The sequence below is a fragment of the Rhinolophus sinicus genome, linkage group LG03 (genome assembly GCF_036562045.2).
Source record: "Rhinolophus sinicus isolate RSC01 linkage group LG03, ASM3656204v1, whole genome shotgun sequence".
NCBI classification, from domain to species: domain Eukaryota; kingdom Metazoa; phylum Chordata; class Mammalia; order Chiroptera; family Rhinolophidae; genus Rhinolophus; species Rhinolophus sinicus.
Window position 1 is genome coordinate 173,870,412 of NC_133753.1, and position 25,201 is coordinate 173,895,612.

Sequence of the window (25,201 nt, forward strand, 5' to 3'; positions counted from 1 at the left end):
AGGATTATAACATTTGTTGAATTTAGCCCATTGCCTGTCATTTTAATGGCCTTTATCTAGATGTTAAATGTCTGATTTAACTATAAAGAGAAACTACCAGAAAAGAGACTGACCAAATATTGTGGTTTTCGACTTGCTTTATCTTCACATGGCCTATATAAGAAGGCAGATAGATAAAGAGAAATAAAATTTTTGCAAGAGTTTGTTTAACGTTACCACTGCATCTGAAACTGATAAAATTTGGTTTAAAAACTAGAATTATTAACTGTGTATAATAGGTTAGAAAAAAGAACCCACAGAGTGACTATCAATGGAGACATTACATCTTTAGGATCCAGCAGTTATCTCTTAGAGGTGTGGTCCTGGACCCAATCTCATATAACCTTTTTTATCAATGACTAATACTATGAGAAGAAAAAAAAACATTCATTCACACAGCAAATGCAACCTAGTTAGGAAATGAAAACTAAGAAGAGGAAGTCACATTCTCAGTGACCAGATTAGAATCAAAATGACCCGGAAAATTGGAGAAGTAGTAATAAGTAAACACAATGAGTAAGACTTGGGGTGGGCTAAAATAAGGAAGAAAAACAAGTTTCAAAAAGAGGAGTGGCTAGCAATTGGCTAGTATGGAAAATAAGTTAGAGATTTTAACAAATAAGCTGACTAGGATCAATAACGTAGTGCTGTTGTTTGAAAAGCAAACACAACATTGTGAAATGTATTCCTTACTAAAATTTACCTAAACTCCTGCTTCCTAGTTGAGTGTTATTTGCAAACACTAAGAACTTGTTCTTTTTACCAGAAATGCCATTCACCTTAAGAGCAAATGTGGAGAACACAGCTACTCAAATGACTGAGACGTAACAGAGGAAAAAGTAGTTTCATTGTAAGATTGGAGAAAGATGATTTCTTACTTCTGGAAGAGATGGATTAATTGAATAATGATCTTTAAATATGAACATACAGTTATAAAGAAGAAAGGCTACTGGATTCAGGCTCTCATGTACCTAATTTAAAAGTGGGTCAATTGTTCTCAACTTTCATGAAAGACTGAAAGAGAAAAGAAAATGAAATTTTATTAGTAAGGAGTTAATTTAGAATAGACAGGGATAAGAAAAATAGTATAAAAAGGGTTGGTTGGAGTTGGAACAATTGTAAGAATCTGGTAGACTTTTCATTGATAGACTTCTTCTTTTCTAAAATGGTGAAATGTGATGCAAGGAGAGATGAGATACAAAAATTTTAATGTCCTAGCCAGACCTCAAGTTTTGTGATATCTCCCTTAGGCTGTAACTATAATCATTTGCACAAAGGCTTAAAAGCTAGAAAAGAGGTTGCAAATTTGTTACTGAAATTAGTATTGGTGATGTCAGGAGATATTTTTTAAAATTACTCTGATTCTATTGTATCCTTGAATCTAAGTGCAGTATCAGCATGAGACATCTGATTGCAGACCCAGGAAGCACCTGGAATATACAAACAGAGAATATTTTAAAATTACAGACAAGTAAACAAGAACAAAAACTATATATGTAATTCCACCACTGAGGGGAAAAATAATCAGTTAACATTTTGATGTATATTTTTCAGACTTTTCTCTATGTGCGCAGATATGTAAAATATTTTATAAAGTACTGATACTTTTAATTTTGTATTATTTTAAACATTTATGAAATGGGAAATTTGTGATCTCTCGCTTGATTTAATATCATGAACATTATCTCCTATAAGTATGCTAGAACTATATTGTCATTTTTAATGGCTACAATAATTTGCATAATCTTTGGGTCAAGTGTTTCCAATTTTAGTATCTCCAATTTTTTTTTAAAGCATCAAGAGCTTTGGAATAAAGAAGGAATCCGAGCATTTACTCAACTAACTGATTATACGTATATTGAACATTTATTTGTCTGGACACTGCATTAACAGGAAGCTGGGAAAAGAGAAGTGGTTACGGCAAGTTCTCCAGTGTCAATTAACTTCCAGTCTCACGGAATAGAAAGACAAGAGTTGAGAAATAGAAAGACAAGAGTTGAGGAATAGGAGGCAACAAAACGCCCACCCTCTCTTGAAAGTTAATCTAGTTTAAGAAAAAGTTGCTGGGTCAGGGGCGAGGTGTATATATATTAATCAGCTAAAGCAGTTTCTAGAATTCAACTCTCTAGAGTTAGCAATTGTCCACATTTATATTAGCCACTTTTGTAGGAGATACACAGACAGAAAACCCGGACACAGCCCTCAGCAGCCGGTGCTCAGTTCCAGGCAGAGAGGAAACTTCCCTTCCCCGAGCCTCCCGGCGTCCGTGCGCGCGCGGGACCAATCCCATCCGCTGCCCGGGACGACCACCCTGCATTCCAGCAAGACAAAACCCCACCCGACCACTTCCACTTTTACTAGTAGCACACCGGCCGAGTGTGGCTTTGAAGATCAAATGCGAGGCTGCTTAGTTCGGTGGTCAGAGAACGAGGGTGGAAAACAAACTTTGTTATGTGCGTCTTAACTTGGTGGGAGCAAAAGGACTCTAGGAAGGGAACTGAGTTATGTTAAAACTGTGCGCAGCGTTTTGTTTTCGTTTTTTATAAAAATCACTTTAACTCCTGTATTAGGAAGGGGCGTGGGGCTGTCTGTCCCAGAGCTTGAAAGCAAGCATGAGAATCGTGCAGGATGGTTTCAGCAGGTGGTCAGCCGGCCACATCCCGGCCTCCTCCCAGCTCGCTTCGGTTTTGACTACGGTTCCCGCGGCGGCTGGAGGAGAAGCATCCTCCAGCTGTAAACTCGTATCAATGGGATTCCCCTCGTGGGAAATGTCCCCTCCCAGCAGACGTGCTCCCAGAGGGTCAGGCGCGCCGCCGCGCGCCCTCTCGTTCCCGAACGAGGACGCGCAACCGCACGCTCCACCGAGACCGAGTCGGCACGGAGCTCGCTGCGCGCGGGGTGCGGAGTCTCCACCGCCCGCCGCCCGCCGCTGCGGAAGGGCGGGGGAGATGCTGCTGGGGGCGGGTGAGGCGCGCGGGGAGGGGAAGGGGTTCTCGCGCGATTGGGCGAGGTTTCCGGTGTTGTGACTGAAACCCGTCAATATGGCGGCGATCGGCCGCGGCCGCTCGCTGAAGAATCTCCGAATACGAGGTAAGCTCGCTGCAGCCCTCATCCCCACTGCTTGGCGCCCGCCACCCCTGGCACTTGCCTCCCCCTGGCCCTGGGCGGAGGGAGCAAGCGGGGCTCTGGCCGGAGCCAGGTCTGCCGCCGCTGGCCTGCCCTCGAATCCTAATTGGGTCTGTGTGTCTATTTCGCGCAGGGCGGAATGACAGCGGCGAGGAGAACGTCCCGCTGGATCTGACCCGAGGTAACGCGGGGCGCCGCTGGCCCCGGCGAGGGCGCGCTGCTGGGAAGGAGCGGGGTCTGGGGGCCGGGGACAGGCGCGGGCTGCGCACGGGACCGGTGGGGGTGCGGGAGCCAGAGCCCTACCCGGGGCCGCCTCCCAGGACCCATCCCCCTTCCCAGTGCCTGCTTCCCTCGCCCGGAGCTCTTCTCCGGGCCTCTGGGTGCTGTGGGTGCCGGGGAACACCGAGCGGGACTCGGCGCGGCCGGCGACCCTCTGGATTCCGGGGACCCCCAAGGAAACGCTTTACTCCTATCCCGGAGCTCGTGCAGCCAAATCCTGGGGGCGGCCGGAGGGAGGTAGAGGCTGTTATTTAGGTTGCCGGAGGATGTCGGAGGGAAGAGCGACCACATCCTGCCTTCCCCGTCCTCCAGAGCAGAAGCCGGACCTGCTCGGTTCTTGCTGACTGCGTGAAATGTTGTCTCTTTGCCCACCGCCCTGGGGGACCCGTAGCATTGATAACTCAGTAGTGAAACCTAGAGCGGGTGAATACTGCTAAGTATCTGATTTACGCTGTATTTCCCTCCTGTTTCCCTTTCCCGGGCGGCTGGGATTGTAGTTGGCAAAGACCGCCCCCTCACCCTCGCTGCAGGTTCATTGTTTACCTTCTGCAGTGGCGCTGGGTTTGTTTACACCTTCGAAAATGGGTAAACCCCGCTTATATTTTTAAATATCTAATCCGGCTACTGGCCAGTATATCTTCTCAGTCATCGTACTGGAGTTTATTCGACAATATGTCTCTGACGATGTAGTAGTTGTGTTACGGGGTTTTTCTTTTCTCTTCCACGGTAAACAGGATTTGGTCTACTGATTCCGAAGAAGTCATATTTCACACCAGCCTTAGCTCAGAATATAACCTGGTTCAACTGTACAGAATTAGTTTCCTTTTTGAGACTCGAAAAACACATCAGGCAGTTTTTAAAAAAGTGGTTGTAAATATTCTATATAAATTTTTTTTTTTTTTAATTTTAACCTATGTTGTATTTGACATATGGACTATTATCTATCTACAGTGTTAGATGCAGGCTCATTGTTGAGGCTCATCTTTGTATTTAAACCATAGTGCGCGTTCTGTAATTTGTATATCATAATGTAAAATTACTGTTTAATAAACTAAAAGGCTAGTTTTCCTTTAGCTACCAGAGTACATTTTTGTAACATTTATTCTGAAAGTTCAGGGCCTTACTTTTGGGCGAAGTAGGTCCTTTTACTGGCAGAAGAATTTCTAAAATACAATAAGCCTTAAGTATAGAAATGGCAACGAATTAGATCATTAATGCTATAAATTGGAACTTTTTTACAGCAGATAGGGTTTGAATATTAGTGTAGAAAGATGTAAAGCTTTTGACTTTTGTGTAATAGTTTGGAAACTTGACTATATATAACACACATGTTATGAACATGAAATGTATATGAAATATATTAATATATGGGGAAAGATTTTCTAGTAAATTTCCTAACAGAATTCCCACAAGGCCCAAAATTAGCATTTGAGTTCTGTAACAAATGTAGTTTATTAGTGATTTAATTTATATATGAGAATATATGTTTTAGATGAAGGTGAAAGAGCATTTATTAGATAGATCTTGAGTCTAATTTCTGCATTAAAGACCTGCCTGGATGTGGTGCTAGAAATAAGTTACAGTTTGTTGATGTCAAAATTTTGGATTGTGAAAGAGCTATATGTACAGTACAAATTTGATGTGATGCCTTTGGTTTACTCCAATTTTCCTCAAGTACACAGATAACTCTGTATGTTTATTATTTAAAATGCAATATTCCCTGAGCATTTAGTAAACACCTATCTATGTCCATAGGCATTTCTAGGCAATACAAAAAGTGCAGAAAATGATATTTCTACTTTCTCTGACAAAATATACTTCAGTTTGGAATGAAATACACAGAACCAATTGAAACTGATTGCAAAAACAATATACAACTAAGAGTGAGACGTTATATGAGAACTGTATTCCTAAATGCTAAGGAAGTTTAGAAATAAAGTGATATGAGTTAGATTCATTATATAGTGATGCTATTGTTTAAGAAATTGCTATTCTGACAAACATTTCATTGTTAAAAGAAGGCTTGTGGATCTAACATGAAGAAAAGTTCATGAGGAATTAAACTTTAGTAATAATTTGAGAACTGTGGGGCAGTGTGGGTTGCAGCTGAAGGGCAGCTGTTTGTGGATTGGATTACAGTATGTTTTAGATAAAGTTTAGGTAACCAAAAATAATATATATTTTTTAATGGTAAGGCAATGTTTGCTCTCATCCTAATGTTTTTTAATGCAACCTTTGAGAAATTCATTGTGTAGGTATCCAGCAAAGTTCATTATAAAATGGAGGTCATGGTCATTGTAATTCCTTTAGGAAAAGAACAAATTGTAAAGTAAAATAGTTCTGGGTTGTAATTCAGCTGTGATACTTAATAGTTAGGTGATTTGGGGCAAGTTATTTGACCTTGCTTAACTCTTGCTTTCTTCATCTCAAAAAGAGAGAGGGAAGGTGGGGAGAGAGAGGGACAGAACAAGAACGAACTTCAAAAGATTATTAAGAATGTGAAAAGTAAGTGAGCTAGTGCTTAATGGAAGTATTCAGCATAGGACATGATACTCTGTGAGTGATGTTAATAAAATGCTAGTTGCCTTCCTACACTATGAAATCAAAATAATTTATACCACATTTAAAATATTTCAAATGATTGTTTTGAATATTATACACTTGTTAATAAAGAATTATGGTATTAAAGTTTTCATTTTTTTGAGACATACTATTAAATTGGATATAGTTTGTTGGCAGTAGAGTTCTTGAATATAGCAATTGTAAAAAAGTAATGGGAGATTAACAGTAAATTAGGTCTAAGCAAAGAGCAATGTATTAGTGAACATAAGGTAAAAGGTGGTATTTTATTTTATAGAACCTTAGAATTTTTCTCCCTGACTCCAGAAAATTTCCTAGTAATAGGAATAACTTGGCTGGCCTTGCAAGTGTCTTGAGGCCCAGGAGAATTTTAAGGTTCTTTGGTTTTGGTAGTGGTGTTAGCGCTGTGGTTCATTCATAGTCTGCTTCAATTAAAAATTGTTGATGGATTAATTTTGATCTAGTTTAGAAATTTCATTGCAGTAGATGTTGTAGTCCACTTATTGGTAATTGTTGCTTTCGGTTTTGTTTTGACGACTCTGTTTAATTTGTGAAAGTCCCTGATACTTGCTATCGATATTAAATACATTCTCTGTTTTGCAATCCAAAATCTGTTTTGAAACCCAAATGCTTCCCTTAGCCGCTTCTACTGCAAGGATAGTCTATTTTTTACCAATCCAGTTGTGCATCTCTTCCTGGTACAGCATAACTTGAAAAGACACAGTATTTTTCCTGTGTGAGCCCTTCCTAGTATAATGTAATTATTGTATTCAAAGTTAATTCTGAGCACAGTATACACTTATATTCAGATGTAACTATTAGAATATAATTTATTGAGTTACATATTTTTTGAGTTAATATAAAAGTATTGAGTTACATATTTTTTTCCATTAGTAAAATTAAGAATAGTGATTGTCTTAGTTGATGTTTAATAGTTAGAAAAGTTGGAAGGTTTTTTGAATAATGACTTGAACACTAACTTTTTGTTTTCAGATTTCTTCTAGTTAGGATATTAACTCATGCTGTTTAATTGCTCACTTGTTAGACAAAGCAAACATTGACTGAATGCTTGTTATATACTAGATGCTGAATTGAGTGCTGGAGGAATAAAGATGAGGAAGATGTTACTCCCATTTTAGAAGTTTACTGGAACAGACATAAAGAAGTGATTGCAATATGGAACAATAAATTGAGTAATCAAAGTGTGCAAGGACCAGAAGTAGCCCTGAGCAGAGAAGGATTCACTGGTGGGTAGAGGATCAGAGAAGGCTTTACAGAGGGGTTGACGTCTCATAATCATGGACATAGTGGAAGGAAACATCGGCTCAAGAGAATATACCACACCTTGGGAAAGGTGGAGAGGTAAAGTCAGCAGGAAGAGGAGCTGCCTAGGAGGCTACTGATACAATCTGAGATGATGGGGAACTAGGCTAGGATGTAGGGGCACAAATGAAGTTGCATATCAGAATGGAGGAAGCACCTAATTTTTTCTTCAGATTCCATACTGACTTGGGAATCCTACTCTGCAGGGAATTTTCTTTCTTAAGAAGGTAGAAGCTGTCTAATGTGAATTTGCTTGTCTTCTTCTCTTTGTATTTTACCCATACATAGCTTCTGTTTCCCTGAGGTAGAGAATAAAGAATCTCTGATCCTGTCCAAGACTAAGCTGAAAAGGAATTTTATGCTCCTAATACTTATCCTCTAAAGTTCTTTGTAGAAGCAAATATCGCTTCCTTCTTCGTGTCTTCCTTCCTATTGGCTCACTTTTCTCATGTTCAGCAACATTTGTTGTATCCATATGGATCAGATACTACACTAGGCATGGGCTGATAGTGGGAGATGTGGAAAGGTAAAGACGAGGATTGTAAAATCCGTATTTTTCTATAGGCTCCACAGACAGAATAGTTCATCTTCACTGCTTTCTTCCTTTAAACACTACACTTGTAGCCTTGCAAGCACAACTCTTCCCCGTACTGAAAATAGTTTCTTAAAGAACGCTGGTAACCTCATGCAAAATTAATTGGCATTTTTAAGTCCTCATTCTATTAGTAGTAGTATTGATAGTTTTGTTCTAGGCACTAAAATATATTTTCTCACTTAATCTTCAGCTGCTCTTTGAGGTACTCTTATCCCTATTTTACAGTTGAGGATATAGGCTTTGAAATTCCAAGGGACTGAACTTGGAAGGTAAGTAATTCTGCCAGGGTCACAGGGCTAGCGAGTGAATAACTGCAGCTTGTGCACTGTGGCTGCTACTATTGCTATTCTTGCAACTCTTTCCTCGTTTGACTTCTGTGAAATAATCTCCTGGTTCTTTACCTCTCACGCTGCTGATTTTCTTACTGGCTGGTTTACCAGCTCCTTAAGCAAATGAGCTCTGAGGTTCTGTTTTTGTCTTCTTTTCCTCTCTACTTCTGGTGCTACCTCCCTGAGCAGCCTTTTCACTCTTGGCTTCACAAATCCATGAATTGAGATGGTTATGATAATTACATTTTTATTTAGACGCTTCCTTCTAAGCGTGTAGAACATGTTAGCATCTGTGTCTGGTAATCATGTCAAAGTGGTGACGTGTAAAGTGTTGCACCCGTAGCATACCTGCTTCTCACTTCCGAGGTACCACCACCACCCTCTGTTACTCAAGCTAGAGACCTGCTGCTCATCCTCTGTTCAGTGGCCAAGTTCCTCCAATTTGCCTCTGAAATACCGACTGAATCCAATCTCTCCTGCTCTCATTGTTTGGTCTAGTTCACATCCTCATTATCTCATTTGGATGATAGTAAAATCTTTTCTCTCACCTGTTTTCAATCCCTCTGCTGTACGATTGCCAAGATTATGTCCCTGAAATCTAGAGCTGATCTTGTCATTCCCCTAAATAAAACAACAAAACACACATACAGTCTCACACTCATGCTGTACTGGCTCATTTTTGCTCACTGAATAAAGTCCAAATTCCTTAGCTTGGCATTGAAGGCCTTTTATGATTTATTTCAGAATTTTTTTCTGTACTATATTAATCATGCTATTCTCATTTTATCTGTTTCTCTGCATAGTTCACTTATGTAACACATTCCATCCCTTCTTTATACACAGTACTTCTCAGAGGGATTGGGGAGAGTGCTAGCTTAAAGAACCACCTTCCCTTTCCTCATCTTTCCCCTTGGAGATTGTGTTATGGCCCTGCTTGAGAATCTTTGCTTTAGTTAAAGGTGAGTGTTTGTTATTCCTTGCACATGGCATGTAGTTTCTATTCACTTGACCTTTCATAGGTTTTTTCCTCTGCCTAGAGTTCCATTTGCATTACTACTTATGGAAATTCTCGCTTAAGGTCTAGGTTACATGCCACTTCTGGAAATTCTTCCTAGTCATCTCATTGCTTCTCCTTTACTCTTCCACATCTCTATTTCTTTCTAACTATCATGTATTTAAAGTTTTTTGTTCAGTTCTTTTTCCTTCACTGCATCTTTAGCTTCTTCCCCATTACCTACCGTATAATAACTGATGTATTTAGTATATGAAAAAAATGGAGAGGCTGGAAAAGGAATAGTACAGAACTGGATCGAGGAGAGCAGAAGTAAAAGGGCATTTTAAGTTTGCATTCCTGATGGTGCCATGAACTGGAGAAATCATTTTGGAAGGGATGATAATGAGCTCTGCGTTTTGCGTTTAAGTCAATGACTCTGTCAGAGATGTGTAAGAGGTAGCAGCAAATACTGCAATGGAAGTTTTAATAGTTGTGAACTTGTAATCTGATTGTTCTCTGCATAGGGCATTGAGAGGGAAGAATGTAAATGGAGAAATAGCTGATGATATGAGTGTTAGAGGATAAACTGATGAGAGTGTATAGCGTAGTGGAGGAATCAGTATGAAAAAAGGGGCCAACAGAAGAGAAGAAAATTAGTAAGATGGTGATCTCTGAAGCCAGGAGGACAGTTTTGGGTTGAAGGGATTGTGAGACTGTAGCATTGAAGTTGGAGTCTGGAGAACTGTTCTATCCTTCCTTTAATCTGAGGATGATTTGGGGCTGCTGTTTAACCTCTCTGGACTTCATGTCCTAAAATGCATGCTGCATTACATTTGTAGCACTTTCGCTTTCTGTCTTTGATTCTCAGATATCACCTTGTTTCTGAGATACTGAAAGGTTAAAGAGAAAGCATTTATAGCCTAGTTAAATCACTGTGAGAAGTGTTCCCATAAACAGTAATGAATACGTGTAGGAGTGATGGTGTTTCATAGCACTTTAAATGTAAATTATAGTCAACTCTCAATTTCCTTGTGAGTGATCATCTGCAGTGACTTGCTGCCTCCTCCCCTCCCAGGTCTCAGGCCACTGCCAATAGGGCTGGGAAAAGCTCGGTGGGGTGAGTGAATGGTTTGCATGCCTGTGTATCTGTACCCCAGTCACCAAGCTAAATACAGTCCACTCTCAGTTACCTGTACTTCATAAAAAGGGGAGTAATGGTGGAAGAGTGCTAAATATATAATCTAAATAGCATTATTTATACGTGCCTTGGGAAGATTTTGTATTCTTTCCTCCCTTACAATAAATTGATGTATCTGAAATTTTGTATTTGAATTATTAGCATCATTTCTTTTCCCTAAGCAAATACTATTAAATAGTGGAAGTAAACAGGTTCACTTCATTTATTAGGTAATACACATATGAATAATTGAGAGTTGACTGTGCTTTTTGGATCATCCATTGTTTTGTATTATCTGTGATTATTTTGTTAGTGTGGCTAGCTAGGTTAAAGCTGAATAGCTATTTTAAAATTGTATCTTTATGATGAGTGTACTTACAAAATTATACAGATACCAAACTAAATTGAAAATAATTATGTAAAACCAGCTAAATATAACATTCATATGTCCAAAGTCATAGGGATTGAAAGAGAACTTAAACCTAAATACATTCTTAAAATTCTTCTTAAATCGCCATGTAGCCCGACATTGCATAAATTGAACGGTGTACCTGGTAATGATGACTTTTATATAAAATATAATAAAACTGAGGATATACTGAGGCTTCAGACATATTCTGTGTAAGGAGTCAACTGAGTCTACTAAGAAATACAGAAGAGTTCTAACCTTAATTACCAAGATTTAAAAGAATCTGACTCCTTTAGTTATTTTACCATTTTGTACCCCAATATGTTTAAGAATTTGGATTTGTAGTGGTTTGTTAATGTCAGTCAGAATCTTTTTGATGACTATATTATATAATCAGGTTGGTAAGTGTTATTATAAATCAGGAAGGAATTTATACTGTAGTTGGGATATGCTTGTATTAGGACGTAGTATAAGACAGTACTATTTGAAGCCCCTGCCAGTTATCTTTATGAAGGAATCAAAAGCTGGAGGAATTCAGGAAAAATGCAAGAAAGGTACGGAATGCCCTAGAGGGAAGACCTCATAGAAGTGCTGACACCTGTAAGATCTTCGCTTAAGGTAGCACTTGACTAGAGCTCTGGATCAGTGTTTTAAAAAAAAAATCGTAACTTATTTTTGTGAACTAACATATCCCTGGCATATTCAGTTTTGGAAGAAAATGTTAGGGAAAAGTTGGTGATGTGTTTTGTAATCTCTTAACTACTGAGGATTGATTATATTTCAAGGTAGGGTTCTTCTGACCTCTGAAGGCAATGCTGGACTGGACTGAGAGATTTTAGACATATTTGGAAGTAATTGTGTGCTTCTGATTATGAGTACATAAATGCTTGGCTGCATTCCAAACCCAAGCATAAATGATTTTCTTCCATTGTTTTGTAGTTATGTGTCTCCTCTGCCCTTCATTAATACCGCATGTTCAAAAGGCTCTGTAAGTTTGTTATCAAACTTATTTGTATAATAGATGTATGCAGTTTGGAAATAGAGACTATAAATGGGATGGTTAATGTTTTTGTTACTTTTAACACTGAAATGACTATATTTTCTGATGTCTAAAATCAAACATGTGGCCTGACAGTGATATGAAATATTTGAAATTAAGATTATCCTGAAAAACATGGAATGTTTCATTGCCAAATCTAGATACCCTACCCAGGCCTCTAGTTTTTTGGGTGATGGATAAACAATGTTTGGGGAAATTATTGCTCTATTAAAGCAGCAAAATGAGAGTTGAACTGCCACTTGCAGGAATTTTAGTAATTTTGTTCACAATCCAGTGTAGTTTCATGTGTTTCTTACATAAAGAGTAAAGAGACACAGAAGCTGTAAACAAAGAAGATTGCCAAGTAATTTACTTTTAGTGATGAAGAAGGAACAGCTTGCCAGATAAAAGTGTATTTAACTGTTTTTAGATGTGTGCACATATATATTTTTATCAGTAGTTTCATACTTTGAGAAATCCCATCTTAAAACAGTATTGCTAATTATTTCCATGCTTACTGTTCATCCTTCATATACTAAAGCTTTTAATTGCCCTATTTTTTTCTACTCATAATTCCTATAATACACTCCCTAACCTTAACCACTCCACCGTCACCACCACCCTCTACCCCCAAGGAAAAAAAAAGAAAAAAGGAAACTGAGGGGGATAGAGTTGCAGAAAGAGTGAGAAGACTCCAGTGGTTGGAGGTAGGTGAGCTGTGAACTGGAACATTTAGCTATGTGGCAATTTCTGTGTGTGTGACCGGGTGGCAAGTGGAATATTGTGGAATGTATTATTTAGCACATGTGTTGTAGATAAGTTTTCAATCCTATCTGTCACATGTGGTATTAGTATAAAATCATGATAATGGAATATTTAAATACAAATAGGTACTTCCTACCTTGTTTATTTAGAATGACTTGTGGTTTTATTACTTAGGTTATAATTTCTAGTGTTATTTTTGAATGGCATAACTTGGTACAAAGCAGGTTGTATTAATTTTTATGTCATGAGATTTCATATGTCATAAGAATTTTTAATATGGAATTTTATAAGTTGAATGAGTTAAATTTTAGATTAGCATAGTCTTAAAATATTTAAATCACTTTATATATTTTAATAAGAACCTTAAAATAGCCTTTTTCTCCTTTGTTAGGGGAGAATTTAGCATTGTGTATTCATTTTACAACATTGTTTTGAATACATAAATATATATTATTGTTTTTACTTAGCAAAATGGAAGACATTTTAAAAGATGCTAGTTATTTTTAAAAGGAAATGAAAAAGAGAAGATTAAGATATTTGGATAAACTGTTGCAGTTGCCTTTTGCTATCTTATTATTTCTTCTAATAGTTGTCTTATTTAAAAAGTTTAGACTTTACTTTTGAGTCCTAGCAATATTTTTTCACTTACATCAATAATTGTTTATATATTGTAAAGGTATCACAGAGAAAAAGTGTAGTTATTTTTAAAATACACAATTACGTTGCCACTAAATGTTTATCTGGGGTACTTGAATATGAGTGGATTAGGGGGAAATATGTGTGTATATAAGTATTAGGTCTATTTTTAAGCATATTTAGAAGCTACTTCAGAAATTATTTTATTAGAACTCTCATTCAAAACAAATCTTCTTTTTTAGAAACAATTCTTTCATTCTTTTATAATTATTTACAAATAAAAAGTAGTAGGTGTAATCAGGTTGTGCACTGCCATATGCTGCTAGAGAGAGACTCTTACCCTTTTCCTCTCCTTTCATAGGCTGGTCATCAAGTAATTATTGAGTACCACTACTGTGTCCAGCGTTGTTCTGGTTGCTAGATGTTTAAGACATAGTCCTTTTTTTTTTTTTTTAAGAAGGGCACAGCTCACAGTAGTCCATGTGGGGATCAAACCAGCCGCTTTCATGCTGCCAGCATCGCACTCCAACCAACTGAGCAAATGGCCACCCCAAGACATGGTCTTTGATTACAAAAAATTTCAGCAGCTACCATGTTTAGAACCTTGTTATATGTTGGGGGCTGTGTTACAAAACATTTCTTAAATTACCTAATTGAATCTTCTTACATACCTAGGACATATTTATTAATATCCCTGTGTAACTGATGAGGAGGGTAGGGCCCAGGGGCTGCCTAACTAGCCCAAGGTCCTATTGGCAGTAAGAGGGAGGTAGGATTCAGATCCCATCGTTGTTTTTTACTTTAAAACCTCTGCTTTCAGTCCTTTGCAATCTTTCTAAAAACAAGGACAATAGTAGATAAGTCATGTTGCTGGAATAAGTAGTAACTAATAAGTATTGTGTATATTGTACTTTTTTTTGTGTATATTGGACTTTTTGTTGATTTGGAGCCCTCAAGGAGCAAGTTACCTCCCGGCTGAGCTCTGAAATGTACATTTTAAACATTTGGGGTAAAATGATTTCTAGAACTATGATATATTTCTCTCCTTTCTGAAGAACATGTCAACTATATTTTAACTTTTTCTCTTTGGTTAGGGTCATGATATCGATTATTGTGTTTATTACTATCCTATGTAACATTGGACTGCTCTTTTTAATCTTATGTGTTGTTTCACTGCTCTCAGCTATCACTTCATATTGCAATTATTGTTCCTATATTTAGCAGTCTTTTAATTATTTTTTACTTTTACTGTGCTAGAAAATGAAAACTATATAACAACTTGTTAATATATACGGAAAATAAAGATGAATGGGTTTCATTATAAGGAATTAAGGTGGCTTTATGTCAATAATATGTATGACCTGTAGTGAATAAATTGGTGATGATGCATACTTTGAATTTTTATTGTCGTTTTTTTGAAGTGCTTATTTTTATATCCTAGTTGTTTTCCAAGTAGGTAATTACTTTAGCATAGTTCAAGGTAGATGAGATATGACTTGGTAAGTTGGTGTATTTGTACACAATCTGGATAGTAGAATTATATAAAATAGATAAAACATGACTAATATGGACAAAGTAACATTTAATAACATACTAATTGCATGATACAGAGACAGTTTAGCACTAGAGCTAAGAATATGGGCTTTGGAGCCAGATCTGGATTTGAATCTTGAGCCTGCCTTTTACAAGTTTTCGACTTTGGACAAGTTCCCTTTTCTGAGCATATTTTCTCATCTCTATTAGAGATAACACTTAATTTGAGGAGTGAATGAAATGTTTGTAAAATACTTACCACAGTTTTGGCACATAGATAAAAATAAGTAAATATTAGGTGCTCTTTATGTGGGTCAGTTAAAGCAAAGGAGATGAGAGAAGGGAGAGCTGGAAAAAATAAATGCAAGTGAGGCATTATTTCAACTTTGATTAGTATGTGGTTCAATCAAGGGGAATGGGGCATGAATAAAGGCATGAAATATTTTACTGAGAGAGGAGTAATAAGGATGTAGAATTTAGTATTTATGTTGGATTTGTAGGGTTGGGATAAGTTTTGAGGCTCTTGAAAACTGGGGACGTCAGACCCTCTTCTCTTTTTACATGTTAAAATACATAGTACAGTGAGAAAGCAGTGAATATTATTTTTCAAATGTTCTGGAAGAAAACTTAGATCCAAAAGAATGCTTGTCATAAGTGTACAGTTCTGTGAATTTTGACAAACTGAATACATGGATAATCAGAACTCAGATCACAAATTAGAATATTGCAGTACCCTCGGAGCTCCCAGTCTGTCTTTCCAGGTACTACTTCCCCTCCCAAGGACACCACTACTCTGACTTCTGACATGATAGATTAGTTTTGCCTGTTTTTGAACTTTATATAATGTACCCATACAGTATATATTCTTTTGTACCTGACTTTGTATGACCAATGTTACGGTGCATCACCGTGTTGTATGTAGAATTAAAGTTACTTTAATCCAAGTCTGCTTAAGTGTGTCAGGTGTGTCATGATGTGGAAGAATTCTTTCCCTTTGGATGGGCAATAGATTTGTATGAGTGGATAGAGTGGAATTACACTAATTCCAACTTTCTTTAAAATTTTTAAATAATTTTCTGAATATCTGTATCGTTTTCCTCTTCAGCTTGACCTTTTAATAGGTTTTAGCCAGTTATCACATCTAGATAGGTAATTTTTTTTTCTTAATGACTCTAACGAAAAGGAAGCATAATCAGGTCACCATAAAGAGTTCAAAGCTACAATTAGAAAGAAAGTTGGAAAAATAAGATGTCCAGTCCAATAAAAGTTTTTATTAATCTAATTAATTGCTGGAAGGATACCAAAATTGGTATAGAATTTCTTTTTTTTAATACATATATTTTTTAAAGAGTAGTTTATTTTATTTTATTATTTATTTATTTATTGGGGAGGGAGAACAGGACTTTATTGGGGACAGTGTGTACTTCTAGGACTTTTCCGAGTCAAGTTGTCCTTTCAACCTTAGTTGTGGAGCGCGCCATTTAGCTCCAGGTCTAGTTGCAGGGGGCGGAGCCCACCATCCCTTGCGGGAGTTGAGGAGTCGAACCCGCAACCTTCTGGTTGAGAGCCCACTGGTCCATGTGGGTATTGAACCGGCAGCCTGTGGCGTTAGGAGCATGGAGCTCCAACTGCCTGAGCCACTGGGCTGGCCCGGGTATAGAATTTCTATAGACAAAAAGGGAGGATGATAAACATTACCGTGTTTCCCGAAAATAAGACCTACCAGACAGTCGGCTCTAATGCGTCTTTTGGATAAAAATTAAGACCAGGTATTATATCATATTACACTATACTATATTGTACTATATTATACTATATTATATTATATTATGTATTATATTAACCCGGTCTTATAGTAAAATAAAACCAGGTCTTACATTAATTTTTGCTCCAAAAGACACATTAGAGCTGATTGTCCGGCTAGCTCTTATTTTCGGGAAACAGGGTACTTGGTCCTCTCTTCAATAATATGCTCATGTGGACAATAGCATGCTTATGTGGTAATATCAATATGTGTTACTATGTTAAATTTATAACATGTAGTTTTAAATATACATCAAAGTTGAAAAGTTGTTAAAAGTACAAAATAGAGATGCTTCTCCTTCAAAAAGCATACATGTTTAAATGTTTGATTCTTTTCTTAAGATCTCAACAATAAGACATTCTATAGAAATGTACTACATTTTTCTTTTGCTGTACGTGATCGTGTTTTATGTTATTGGACTTAAAATGTCATTGTTAAAGGTGTTGTTTTTTTTTAACTTAATCCTTCATTGAATTTTAGTTTTTCCCTCCTGAGAGTTGGTAATCCTTGATAGAACAAGATTTCATTGCCCATCTCTTGGTGTTTGTCCCCAAGAAATTAGAACTGAGTATTACATAGGAAATTGATTAAATACTTACTTGAAAGCAATTTGGCAACATGTGCTTAGCATAGATTAGTAGAATAAAGAACATTGTACTTATTTCAGTATGCAAAAGAAAGAGTGAATATGAAAGTGAAACAAAATATTCTACTATACTGAAAGTGAAGAAGTTCCTGAAGTGCATTTTCTAAATGTTAATAATTTTTAAAATGTTAGTATTTCGTTTTAAATTCTCAAAATGTTTTAAATTTGTATGCATTTACTCTTTGGAAGTATGGAAAATAATTAATTTGGAGTTCTTTTAAGGTGAGAAGATTTAATAACCTTGGGAGATCCTTGCTGATTCTGAGTCTAGACTATTTATTTCACTGAGCAGATTTAAATTCAGTATGGATTATTAGCAACCAAAAGAATACTTGTTTTTAGTGGTAAATTTTGAGTGATTGTTTGATTTTATTAATTATGAATGACAAAATGTAGTAAATATACATTTTTATCCACGTTTTTCAGAATTATATTACAATTGTTTTTGTGCATACTGTCATATCATCTTTTTTCTTTTTCTAGCTGTTGTACATGATTTTTCCTAGAGTAGAGCTGAAGGAGTGTGGTAAACTGTTGGCTATCCAACATGATCAGAACTTGGTCTGAAGTGATATTTTAGTTATTAAAACGTCATAAAATATGAAGGGTTCATCAAATGAAGCGTTGTTTTAGCAGACAGTCTGGAAATTTTGTATACTTTGAAGTAGATGGTGTTACCTTCTGAGCAGTCCCCTTGGAAAGGCATGTACTTGATCCAGTGGTAATGTTACTGTTCAAAACATTTTAAAAATTCTGCTTCTGAAGATTGCTAAAGCTTATAATAATACAGTCCTTTAAATTGCTACTTGGTTTGTCCTTTGGGGATGAATTGGAGTTTGGGAAATGTCAAATATAATGGGAATTCATTAATTCATTGATTTATTCACTCATTAATTTGAAAAAAAAATCAGTCGAGCACCGGCCATATTCTCAGCACTGTGTTAAATATTAGAATGTGTATGACAACATAATTTTTCTACAAAATATACTACCATTATTTGTGATGATGACTGCCATTATAATCTAGTCCCTGGCTACCTCTACAGCTATTCTCAGAGCTGCTTTTCTTCTTACTCACTCTACTTATTTGGCAGAACAGCCTCTGTGCCATTCATGTCTACTCATATGCTCTTTTCAGGGCCTTTGTACGTCTGCTGCATTCTGTCTGGATTGTTCTTCCCCCAATATTTGCAGTTTTGCTCCCTTACTTTATTTAATTCTCTGTTCAAATATCAGTCCGTGAGGCCTTTTCTGATCATTCTACCTAAAGTAGCCTCATCTCCATCACTTTTTATTACTTTGTACTGTATTTGCTTCCATAGCCCTTGTCACTACTGCCATTACAATATTATTTATTGTCTCCCTAGAATATTAGTTTTATGAGGACAAGCACTTTCTTTTGTTTATCATTGTATCCCCAGTGCCTAGAACAGCCCCAGCACATTGTATTATGCTTGATAAGTATTTATTAGCTATTTAAATGACTATCAAATTTATGTTTTAGCTTGAGGGCTCCAGACCAAGTTTTTCACTGCTTACTCAGCATCTTAACGATGTACTCATGTATATCAAGCTTTTCTGTTTCAAACTTACTAATTACCGTATTCTAAAAATCTTTCCGTATTTCCCATCTGGGTTAAGAGCAATACTTTAATGGGGCCAAATCAGACACCCAGGAGACATTCTAGCCTTATTCGTTGTCCTTATTTTACACATCAAATGTACAACCCAGAAGATGATGATTGTATCTCTGAAATGCCTGTTAAATCTGTTTTGTTTTGTTTTCCATTTCTGTTGCCATGCCTTTATTCAGGCCCTCATTTCATTACATTTAACTACTCTCCCTATTTTAGTTCTGCCCTTTCCTGATCTCTCTTCATTGTAGCCAGCAACAAGTTTTTCACAAAGGCAATCTTTATTTCCCAGCAGCATTCAGCATCTTCCTTCTTTGAGCCTCTATAGTATATTATGTTACTTTTCTTATAATATTGCTATAATTTGTTCACAGTTAACAAATATTTATTGACCTTTACTATGTGTCTAGGTATTATTCTTCTGCTGGTGATTCAGTGGTGAAAAAAAATTAAGTCTCTGCCCTTGAATTGTTTATACTCTAGTGGGGAGAATGCAGACAATAAACACATGAATACAGAATTTTAAGTAATAATAACTTCTCTGAATAATACAAAATTGGGTATGTGAAAGAGAGCTGAGTGGTGGTTGGGGACATTGTCAGTGAAAGGTTCCCTGAGGCAGTGATATTTTTAGTTGATAACAGGACTAGCCAGAAGGCACCAAGTGAAGAGGTGGGGGAAAGTCTTCCAAGTAGAAAGAACATATAGTACAGAGGCTCAGAGATAGGAAAGAACCAGTATGGCTAGTGCTTCATGAGGGAGAATGGAGAATATGAGACAAGAGAGGTAGGCAAGTAATAACTTGGAGATTGTGGTATGTTTGCAAAGGGGAAACCGTTAAAAGGTTTTAAGCAGGAGAGTGACATTATCTGATTTATTTAGAGAGATCACTCTGGCTGCTCTGTGGGGAATGGACTGTAGCCCCTGGAGGGCTCTGTATGGCACATGTCACTAAATCAATGTTAATTGAATAAGTGAATGAACTAATCTTTTCACTTTATATCCAGTTTGAATCACATGAGATTTAAGTGTCATCGTCAAGAGGAGAAGGCAGCAAAACCAACATTGTAGAAATGATGTCTGTATTAAATGTCACTTCTCTGTAAACTATGTACGTCTAACCCTAATTATTTTAATATTTGAGTTACCAGATAATACCTGAGCTATCATTATTTAATGACAATTCTTTGTCACTGTGAGTGGAACTGCTGTATTCATTCATTCCATTAATTATTGTCTACCATAGGCAGAGTATTCTGCTAAGTTTTCTGAAATTTCAGAGTTGAGGTTACAAGATAAATCAGACCTTGCTCTTAAAGAAGCTCCAGTTAGTTGCATGCCGTTCAAAAAATGTGCACTGGATGGATAGTAGTTCAGGTTGACTGACAAGCAGAAGCCGAGCAGGGAGTTCTGAGCCTTACGTAGCCGCTGTACTTTCCTGGTGCTGCTGGATGCTTTCATGTAGACACTGACTCTATCGCTGGAAGTATAGAGAAGTAGGGAAAGTAGTAGAATGGTGAAATTAATGTTACCTTTATTTTTTTAATGTTTTAAATTTTTCATTCTGAATATGCACTGTTACAAGCTGAATGGCTAATAGGCAAGTTTTGGTGGAAAATCTTCCCTCATATCACAACATTCATTTGCATATTTTTAAAATTATTGTTTGGATGTCTCTTTTTTTTTTTTTTTTAAGTGAATGAGGTCCCTGTAATCTGTTCTCTTTTAGCATCTATATTTTCAGCTGGTTGTTGAAGCTAAAAGCCTTTAAATTTTACATAATTTTGCTTTTTAATTCTGTGGATGAACATTTATTTAATACAATAAATATTTATTTTTATGTATTACTTGATGTTCTGGGTCCTGAATATTTTTAGAGGAAGTTATAGCATATGCATATTTGTGCCTTTGGTAAAGTAAAATCATACTTTCGGGTTGGCAAATGGATGTATGTGCTGTGGCGGAGGTCGCTCAGGGATCGTGACACTTTTTTCCTTGAGTGACAGACACTGAGGCTTCATAATCCTCAGTGTGTCATCAGTGTAGTGTTCCCAGCAGCACTAGCGTTGACATTAGGCCTGTTTTGCCATAACAAATATAATTGTATAATGTCTGGGTTTGGGTTTGTTGATTGAGGGATGTTTTGCCCTTTTAGCAAAAAGAGAAGGAAGATTAATTGTTTATTAAATTGTATTATTGTTTTTTACTGTTAGCATTTCCCAGAGAAAGTATGGTTAGGTGCACCAGAGGCATCGTAATAGCCTAAAATAAATAAGAGAAAGATTATGAAAATTTTTGACTAGTGATCTGCCTTTCAAAACTAATTTTGGATGAAAGTATTTGGGTGTAATCGCAACACTGAATTGAACACTCTAACGTGTTGTGTAAGTTCAATTGCTAGAAGTAGCATGCATGCGATTCTTAACTGATAATATTTCTTTGATATTTATCACTTGATTTGAACTGAGCATTTTTAGTAAGCCAAGCTTTGCAGGAAAGAAGGGGATTCATGGGTTACGGAGTAGTGTAGTTGAATGTTACTGGGTGGAACCTTAAGGCTAAAGCTGAATAAGCGCTTAGAGTTTAGAGTTGACAGAAACTTTAGAGATCACTTAATGCAGTGAGGCTTTAAAAAAAAAAAAAAGAGGGCCCCCTATATACAAAAGGTAGATCAGCTGTTAATGTATTTTGAGGTGACTGATGACAATATTAAGAAGATTACTTGAGATAAATTAGTCAGAATATTCCCTCCTCCCTCCATTGGTTTTATTGTATGTTAACACACATGCGTGCATAAATTAAGAATTACAAATTATGTGAAACAATATTATTTCAGACCTTATTAGTAATTTGTACAGGTCTGGATTAACTACAGTTTACTTTTGTAATATTGTGAAATTAAGATATATAAATATAAATTGAAGCTATTTTGCTTTATAAGATTGGCATATCATTCCTGTTTTGAAAATATGCAGCCATAATTATTACTGTGAAATGAAAACTTAGTTAGTAGTAAGGAAGATCTAAATTCAAATTCTTTCTCCATAATTTGCAGGGGAATAATCTGACTTGCTATTTAATTGTCTGAGCCTAAGTTTTCTTATTTGTGAATAGGGATACAATGTGCATCTTGCAAGGTTGTTGTAAGTGTTAAATGAGAAAATTGGTTTAAGGACACTAGCACAGTGTCTGACAAGTACTTAGATGAAAACTCAGAGGGCATATAAGTAATAATTTTATTAATAATATAAATAGTAGTTATTTATCCATTCTTTTGATCATGGACATTTGGGTTGTTTGTAGTTTCTTGTTATTATAAACAATGGATTTTACTTCGTCTCATACGTATATCCTGGTACTCATACTCAAATTTCTCTAGGTTATATAAGTTGGTGTAGAATTACTGCTTACATAATTTTGTATTTATACACACACACATATATCTTATAGTAGCAATATGTAAGAGTTGCTCTTGATTCATACTTTTTTGAACACTTCATATTATCAGACATATTAAAAATACTTTATAAAAATTTCAAGCATACACATGCATAAGTATAGAAAAAGCATAAGGAATCCTCATGTATTCTTCACACCACTGTAACCATTATAAACATATGGGGGAGTCTTATTTCATCTGTATATTTTCCTCCTTCTCTGATTTATAATTTTAAAGCAGATCCCAGGCATATGTTATTTCATTTGTAAATACATCAGTATGTATCTCCAAGGAGAAGGACTTCTGAAATATATGACTGCAGTGCCATTAATACAACTAAGTAAATTAACATCAATATCTTGATATCATCTAATATTCATTTAGTTTTCAAATTTTCCTGATTGTCTTACAGATATTATTTTGAGTCAGGATTCACACAAGGTTCACTCACATTTGATTTAATTTTATATGTGTTTAAAAAAAGGTAAACTGTTCATTGAATTGCTTTTCTCTCTGGATACTCTGTCTTTTTTGTTTGTATTAACAATTTCTTTTTGCTTTGGTCCTAAACATTTTGAATAAAGTGTATTTAAATGGTTATTTGCCCTACTTTGGGATTCATTGGACATCCTGATTCTAAGCATTTCATGTCCTTGAAATAATTGTCCTTGAACAATTATGAAAAATTCTCAGTCTTTGAGTTTTTGAGTCTTGTATCCTTCATTTTCTCTTATTTTCTTTAGGAATTCTTACTAAATGCATGTGAGACTGTCTCATTATCTTTCTTGATGGTTAAAGTCGTGCATGTATTTCACCTCCTTTTCTCTTGGGGGCCACATTCTGTATGATATCGTCAGATGTATCAGTTCATTAATTCTCTCCTCAGCTGTGTTTATTCTGTTTATACCTCCATTGGTTTTTTATTTCAGTCATCTGTTTATTTCAAGATGCTTAGAACTTTTTAAAAATAATGTTTTCTTGAATCATATTTTTAATCATTTATTTCCTTTGTACCAGAGGTTTACAAGTTATGGCTTGCAAATCTTGCAAATATGGCTTACAAATGCAGCATTTGTAAATAGTTTTATTGGGACATAGCCCTGCTCATTTAAGTATTGTCTATGGCTGCTTTGGTGCTACAATTGCTGAGTTAGGTAGTTGCGACAGAGATTGTATGGCCTTCAAAGACTAAAATATTTGCAGTCTGACCCTTTATGGAACAAGTTTGCTAACCCTCCCTACTTTAGAAAAGTAAAACATAATTGCTATTTTATTGTGTGTGTATATAGATATAGATATAGATATAGATATAGATATATATTTACATATATATATCTATATATATATACACACATATACATGATAATTGTATTATTTAAAGTCGTTTTAGATTGTTTGTTTATTGTTTCTGTTTATAGTGGTTTATTTTCATGTTTTCTTCTGCGTGTGTGATTTTTGCTTGTGTACTTAAACTTGATAGGTTACCTAGGCTAAGGGTGGCTTACCTGGTTGGGTGAGTGAGTTGGGTGAGTGGGGCTTGATGGTTGAATTTGCTTCTGCTTGCTGCCTGGGACTATCACGTTCATTCAAAAGACTACATCTAGGTTCCAAAGCCACATGCGATGACTTCACAGTCTCAGAGAAGTCTTCTTTTTATTTGTTTTGTTTTCAACTTTACCCAGAGCTGCTTTTCTTTGCTATGTGCCTCTGTTAGATGAGTGTTCTTCTAATTTACACTTTTACCTAGGGTGTGTTCTTTCCCAAGGTCTGACTTTATGTATGATGGGTTCCTTGTCTTGCCCTGGACCGAGCATTAGCCCAGTCCTCAAGTCCTGCACTGAACTCTAGAGCAGTTCTTCTCAAACTTCAACGTGGTGTTGGAGGTCCCCAAGGCCACCCCCAAGTTCGATAATTTGATAGGAGGACTCATTATGGCAAAAGGATACAAAGCAAAATCAAAGAGAAAAGGTACATGAGGTGAAATCTGGGGCAAACCAGGCATAAGATTCTATTCTCTTCTCCCAGTGGGTTTACACAGGACACGCTGCATTCTCCCCAGCAATGAATAGTGACAACACATGAGATATTGTCCATCAGGGAAGTTCATTAGAGACTCCACACCCAGGGTTTTTATTGACGACTTGATAAGTAGGCAGCCTCAGCCTGGCTCAAAAATTCCAGACTCAAAAAAGAAAAGCAGGTAGGTGTTCAATATAAACCATATTGTGTCTATAGTCAGTTCAAGCCCAGTGAGCCCCTTTTACCAGTTAGGGTGGTGAGAACCCTCCCCAAATCTGTTTTCAGATGCCAGCCAAAGGCCAGCCTTGTAAGCAGGGCTTTTTAAGGAAAAGCAGTAAGGCCTGTTAGGTTAACTTTCTTCTGTATAAATGTACAAATGAAGCACCTGAGGATCTTGTTTTAATGAAGAGTCAGATTCAGTAGGTATTGGGAAGGCCCCCAATTCTGCATTTCTGATATGCTCCCATGTGGTACCCGTGTTGGTAGTTCACAGATATACTTTGGTAGCCAGGTGGTTGCTCTAAAGGCTGGAAGTCCTTTTTCCACTAGTATTTTTATTGTAAACAATTTTTTATTTTGAATTGGTAGAAAAATATTTGTTGGAGGTTAAATTCTCTGTGCTGACAAACACTTATTTTTGGAATTATATGGTTTATTTCTTATTAAACTTTGACTTGAATAAGGAGATCTACATTTATACTTCAATATTGTCACATATTTTGTGTCATTGGGAGAATTGAAAAAGTGACACTTTCAATAACAGTTTTGTAGAAAAGAGTACAGGATCTGGAATTCTTTTTTAATTGTACAGGCCCGCAGTCTTTTATCCACAACT

General features: G+C 36.5%; 1 protein-coding gene across 4 annotated transcripts in view; it reads left to right on the top strand.

The window, feature by feature from the left end:
- The first annotated feature begins 3,011 nt into the window (after nucleotides 1-3,011).
- RICTOR (RPTOR independent companion of MTOR complex 2) overlaps nucleotides 3,012-25,201 on the top strand; it is a 105,707-nt gene continuing 83,517 nt past the window's right edge. For 2 of the 4 annotated variants that reach the window (XM_019737220.2, XM_019737219.2), the window contains exons 1-2: nucleotides 3,013-3,129; nucleotides 3,299-3,346. In XM_019737220.2, the coding sequence (XP_019592779.1) occupies nucleotides 3,081-3,129; nucleotides 3,299-3,346 (97 nt within the window). In that variant the 5' untranslated portion in view covers nucleotides 3,013-3,080. Of the gene's footprint in view, nucleotides 3,130-3,298; nucleotides 3,347-19,675; nucleotides 19,695-25,201 lie in introns of those variants that run through there. The other 2 variants (XM_074328978.1, XM_019737221.2) reach the window with 2 other exon arrangements.